Here is a 5,190-nt window from a genome sequence, read left to right as displayed (position 1 = left end):
GAGGGGAGGGGAGGGGAGGGGAGGGGGAAAAAAAACTGGAGCTCACCAGACAACTATAACTTTCTTTAGCTATTGAGACACTAGTAGAAAAGACTTAATTCTTACAGGATCCCTGCTGATTAAATAAAACCTAACACTGTCATATATTCTAATCCTCTTACAAAAATTAACTTGAAAAAATGTTTTATTACTTTATGGAAGTGTGTCTGTTTCTCTGACTCTGTGTCTGACTCTGGCTCTCTCTTCTCTCTCTCTCTCTCTCTCTCTCTCTCTACATATGCATATGCATGCGTACTACCAGGGAGTATGAGGTCAAAATCAGGTTTTTATCTTTTTTTTTTTTTTGAGTTAGGATCTCACTATATAGAGCCATCCATCCTGGAGCTCTATGTAGATCGAGATGGCCTAAGACTCACAGAGACCCACTTGTCTCTGCCTCCCCAGCAGTAAGATTACAAACACATGCTGTTGCCATGTCTGATTTTTATGTGGGTGCTGGGGATTGGACACATGTCCCTGCTCCTCAAATTTAACTTAATTCTCACTGCTTACTGAGGAACATAAAGATTACAGTTTCTCTGGGTAGCCCTGGCTGTCCTGGGACTCACTTTGTAGATCAGCTTCGCCAGGTTCCATCCACCTGCCTCTGCCTCCTGGCCTGCTGGGATTATTTAGGATACTTCTTTAGGGCTGGGGCCAGTCATAGCTCAGAGGCAGCACATCAGTGTGGCATGTTTCATTAGCACAAAACATAAGTAAACAAAGTTCTCTGTCTCCCAAAAGCCATGAATACTGAAGAGAACTGACAGCAGTGCGCAGACCCTTGCAGCCGCTCTTACCTCGATTCTGGTTCCACTCGTGGGCTTCCCCTAAGTACTTCACATCAAACTGGTACTGTCCGTTTATATAAAAGTAGTCATCAGTGCTGAGAATGACGCCACCTGGGTTATCCTCTTGCAAAGTCCTGTCAATGACATTTTCATTCATTTTCTTTCCAAAATTCTTTCCTTTTGTAGTCACAATTCAAATAAAAATTCAAGTATAGTATTTAAAAGAGCAATAAAATTCAAATAAATTACACTGGAAATTCTCTAAGCAAAAAGTTCAACTCTTCAAAAGAACTAATCCAAGATAGGCCTATTTTGCTTTATACAAATTATTCAGAAATAGTTTTGCTTTGTTTTATGAAACAGTCTCATACAGCCTGAGCTGGCTTCAAACTTACTATCTAGCCCAGGATGGCCTTGAACTCTTGATCTTTCAGCCTTCTCATCTCAAGGGCTGAGACTACAGGCATGACCATGACGGCCATACGCGGTGCTCATTTCCTTTTAAACATGCACATATCTGAGCTATCTTTAAATAAGGCTATGCTCACAGGCCAGGGAGATGGTTGGTGCTTGAGTACAGCTAAATCACTGTCACATAAGCATGAAGAATCTCAGATCTGCAGGACTCGTGGAAAGACGCTGCGTGGGTACAGCAGCCCACCAGGGATCCCAGTGGACGGTAGAGCAGATTACAAACTTACATTTAAAAAAAAAAAGACCTTTCCAATGAATCCAAAAGCCTTGCTTTCACATCAGCCTTCCCTCATGTCACATGCTAATTTAATGCCGTGGACCATACTCATCTCGTGTCTATCTCATCTCATATTTCTATCAAAAACATAGCTCCTATTTTGTGGCAAAACTGCATTTGCCTTTGACTCTGAGGTCCCGAAATCAAGTCCAACACATCTACTACCTTGGAAGTACTCCTGGCATTCTCACTAACACAACTACGTAACTTAAATGACTTTATATTGCTATTACTGGGGCTAGGGATATAGTTCAATTGGTAGAATATGTTTCTACATGCCCAGGGACCAGGGCTTGATCACTATCACCACATAAATCAGCCATGATGACACACACTTGTAATCCCAGCACTTGGGGGTTTAGAGGCAGGAGGTACAGAAAATGGATGAATCCGGCTACACGGTGAGTGTAAGAATACAAGATCTCCTATCTCAAAACACACACACACACACACACACACACACACACACAGAGTCTATGGCTACAAAAAAATTCAAATTCAGGAGGAAAAAAAGCAAATACATCTTAAAAATGTAATGGCTGAGGGCTCTAGAGAGAAACTAAGGAAGGAAACCCTCCTGAAGAACACCCTTGAAGCCATCTCTGCAGGGCATTCTAACCCTGATTCTGTTTCCCACATCAAAGCACTAACAACTGACTTGGCATAAAAACATAATCAAAGGAACTGTTATTTTCCACAAAATGAAGTTTTGGGCCATGAGTGGTAACAAACACATAATTAACCCCAGCACTATGTAGGCAAAGAGAACAACAAAACATCAAAAATAAATAAATAGTTTGAAATCGTGAGTTCTATAGTTACTACTGTTCATTTCTCTTCCTTATAATTATGTTTCTTTTGTTCACTTGTTTTCTGTGGTTTGAGACAGGGTTTCCCTGTGTAGTCCTGGCTGTCCTAGAACCCAAGGATCGGTCTGTCTCTGTCTTCCCAGTGCTGGGATTAAAGGCATGCGCTACCATGCCAAGTTTCAAATCGAGTTTCTAAAGCACTATTTATAATTCTCAACTTCTAATCATCAGTAGAATTCATTTATTCACCTTTTTTTTTCCTGAATTCAAAATAAAATGTGGATCTTCTGTTCTTATTTTCAAGTCTGGTTTTTACACTCCATAAACAAAGTTAACCTCATCTTTCTCCTAGTCAAATTAGCTTTCATCCACAGAAAGTATTTCATAGTCTTAGTATCTTGAAACTATCTTTAACTTGAAACTATATTTTTCTTACTTCTGTCTGTCAAAACTGTATGAGAAGAAAGAATACAATAAAAACTTTTGGTGAAGATTATTATCTTTTAAAAGATCACAAAAAAATTGAGTTAACGATGTTGAGCAGTTATTAACGATGTGTTCTGGATATTCACATTAGCTGTACCAATCCGTCCACTATACTTTCTAACAAATGTCAATAAAACTTCCTACCTTGCCAGAAAGGATTTCCCTGAGCCCGGCAGCCCTCTGAGAAGGACAAGAACTAAGCCGACGAAGGAGGTGGTCTTCTTCCTCGCAGGCTGTGAAGCTGGGGCCTCCTGCACCTGGTAAGCGCTTGCTCCCTCACTGCCTCTCCACACTTTGCTTGGAGAGTTGTGGGAGATGATGGAGGGTGGGAACGTGTAGTTCACAGGTCTCCAGTGAGCAGCTGTGGTCACCACAGGGGCTACAAAGCCATGGTTTCCTTGAAAGAGATCAAAAGCAGGGATCATTGGGTTCCAGATCGGTGGTGGGGGTGGGGGCGGAAGGAGTAAGGGGAGAGGGGTGAGCACCGGGCAGTAATTCATATCCTTCCCCTTTGGTGGCAGTTCAGGATGTTTGTGAGGCTTGAAATTGAACCCTTCAGAGGGCACAAAAACGTCAGGCGCAGAAGCAGACTTCTGATCCCCATCTGTTCCTGGTAAGTCAGACCCTGAATTGTGCAGAGGGCGGTTTGAAGGAACCTGAGGTTCACTGTTGCCCAAATCTGCAAGGGCTTGAGAATGCTGCGCACTAGGACACTCAGATTCTGAGTGATCTTTCTGTCTTTGGCTAGAATTGCCACACCCCCTAACAGAGCCATTCGTTGGATTTCTAGAGCTACTGAGAGGAGAGTCTTCTGGGCGGCCCCCTTCCAATGCCAGTGTGCCGCTCTGTGCACAACTCTCAGGCGTATTCGAAACTGAATGTGACGTCTGTGGGTTTGAACCTAGTAAAGAAGCAGAACTCTTGAGAATTTCGCTGTTTGAGCTCATGCTTTGTACAGAAAGAAGAGAAGTCATACCACTTGAATCTGAATTCATAAAGGAGGAAGGGTCATTAAAACTATTAGCATCTTGCAGAGGAGAGAATGGGTATACTTGGTCATCAGGAGGAGAGTTTAATTTCTCAAAAGCGTTCTGTATTAAGGAATCCAAGTCCTCAGTTAGCTGCATATCCAAAAATGAATCCAGCCTGGAATCTTCACTCTCGCCTTCGGGACGGCACGGCTCCATTACTGTGTTTCCTGCTGTGCCGGGCTTGCTGTCACGATCAACAGAAGTCTGTGCGGACGACTCTGCCCCCTTGGCGTCAGTGGCAGATAATTCTAACAGACAATCCATGGCATTGTCAACTGCATGAGAACAAGAACAGCAACAACAACAACAAATATATATATTGAAAATGTATCAATATCCAGGTCATCTTTTAAAAACTGACACTACTCTAATACATCAAAATCTACACTAGAGAAATATTAATGATATAGCCATGGAATGGTATTCTTTTCAATTGCAATAAACTACTGTCAAGTACAAATTTAACAGTTTAATGAGTATATACATAGACTGTATATGATGGGTCATGTATAAAGATCCTAAAATCAGTTGATACATTCAATAGTTATTTATCTATTTAGTATTTAAGGACGAAGTATTTTAAGTAGGTATTCTCTTAGTAAACGTGTTCATTTACACAGTCTATACCATATATTTCACAGTATAAAAAATATATGCATCAGAAATACTTCATACAAGCCGGGCCTGGTGGCACAGGCCTTTAATCCCAGCACCCGGGAGGCAGAGGCAGGCGGATTTCTGAGTTTGAGGCCAGCCTGGTCTACCAAGTGAGTTCCAGGACAGTCAGGGCTATACAGAGAAACCCTGTCTCGAAAAACCAAAAAAAAAAAAAGAAATACTTCATACAAAAATGAAGATGAATTTTTGATACAAAGGATTTTGTAAAGTATAAATCGAATATAAAGATGTATATATTAAAATATAATTATATCATAATATAAATTAAACAATGTGTACTTTTTAACAATGTGCAAATGCTACAGTGATGGAAAGGAGAATAAGGAGAGATTTCACATAATGTAATATATATGATCTGGCACTAAAAAGACTAATCAAGTTGCCAACAGGACAAAAATTAAAGCCAAGCTTGAGAATACAAAACTGTCTTTAATCCCAGCACATGGAAGGCAGAAGCAGGTGGATCTCTGTGAGTTCAATTCAAAGCTAGCTTGGTCTACAGAGTGAGATCCAGGTCAGTCAAAGCTACACAGTGAAACCTGTGAAAGAGAGGGGGGGGAGTCAGAGAGACAGAGGGAGAGAGAGGAGAGAGAGAGAGAGAGAGA

General features: G+C 41.2%; 1 protein-coding gene across 1 annotated transcript in view; it reads right to left on the bottom strand.

Annotated features, from left to right (window-relative positions):
* N4bp2 (NEDD4 binding protein 2) overlaps nucleotides 1–5,190 on the bottom strand; it is a 66,258-nt gene that overhangs the window by 33,121 nt on the left and 27,947 nt on the right. Inside the window, exons 6-7 of the mRNA XM_021210316.2 lie at nucleotides 3,021–4,182; nucleotides 808–964 (exon numbers count right to left, since the gene is read on the bottom strand). Coding sequence (XP_021065975.1) covers nucleotides 808–964; nucleotides 3,021–4,182 — 1,319 coding nt within the window. The remainder of the gene's footprint in view (nucleotides 1–807; nucleotides 965–3,020; nucleotides 4,183–5,190) is intronic.

Source organism: Mus pahari, chromosome 13, assembly GCF_900095145.1.
Source record: "Mus pahari chromosome 13, PAHARI_EIJ_v1.1, whole genome shotgun sequence".
In the NCBI taxonomy this organism is placed as follows: domain Eukaryota; kingdom Metazoa; phylum Chordata; class Mammalia; order Rodentia; family Muridae; genus Mus; species Mus pahari.
This window is presented reverse-complemented; position numbering and strand designations above follow the sequence as displayed.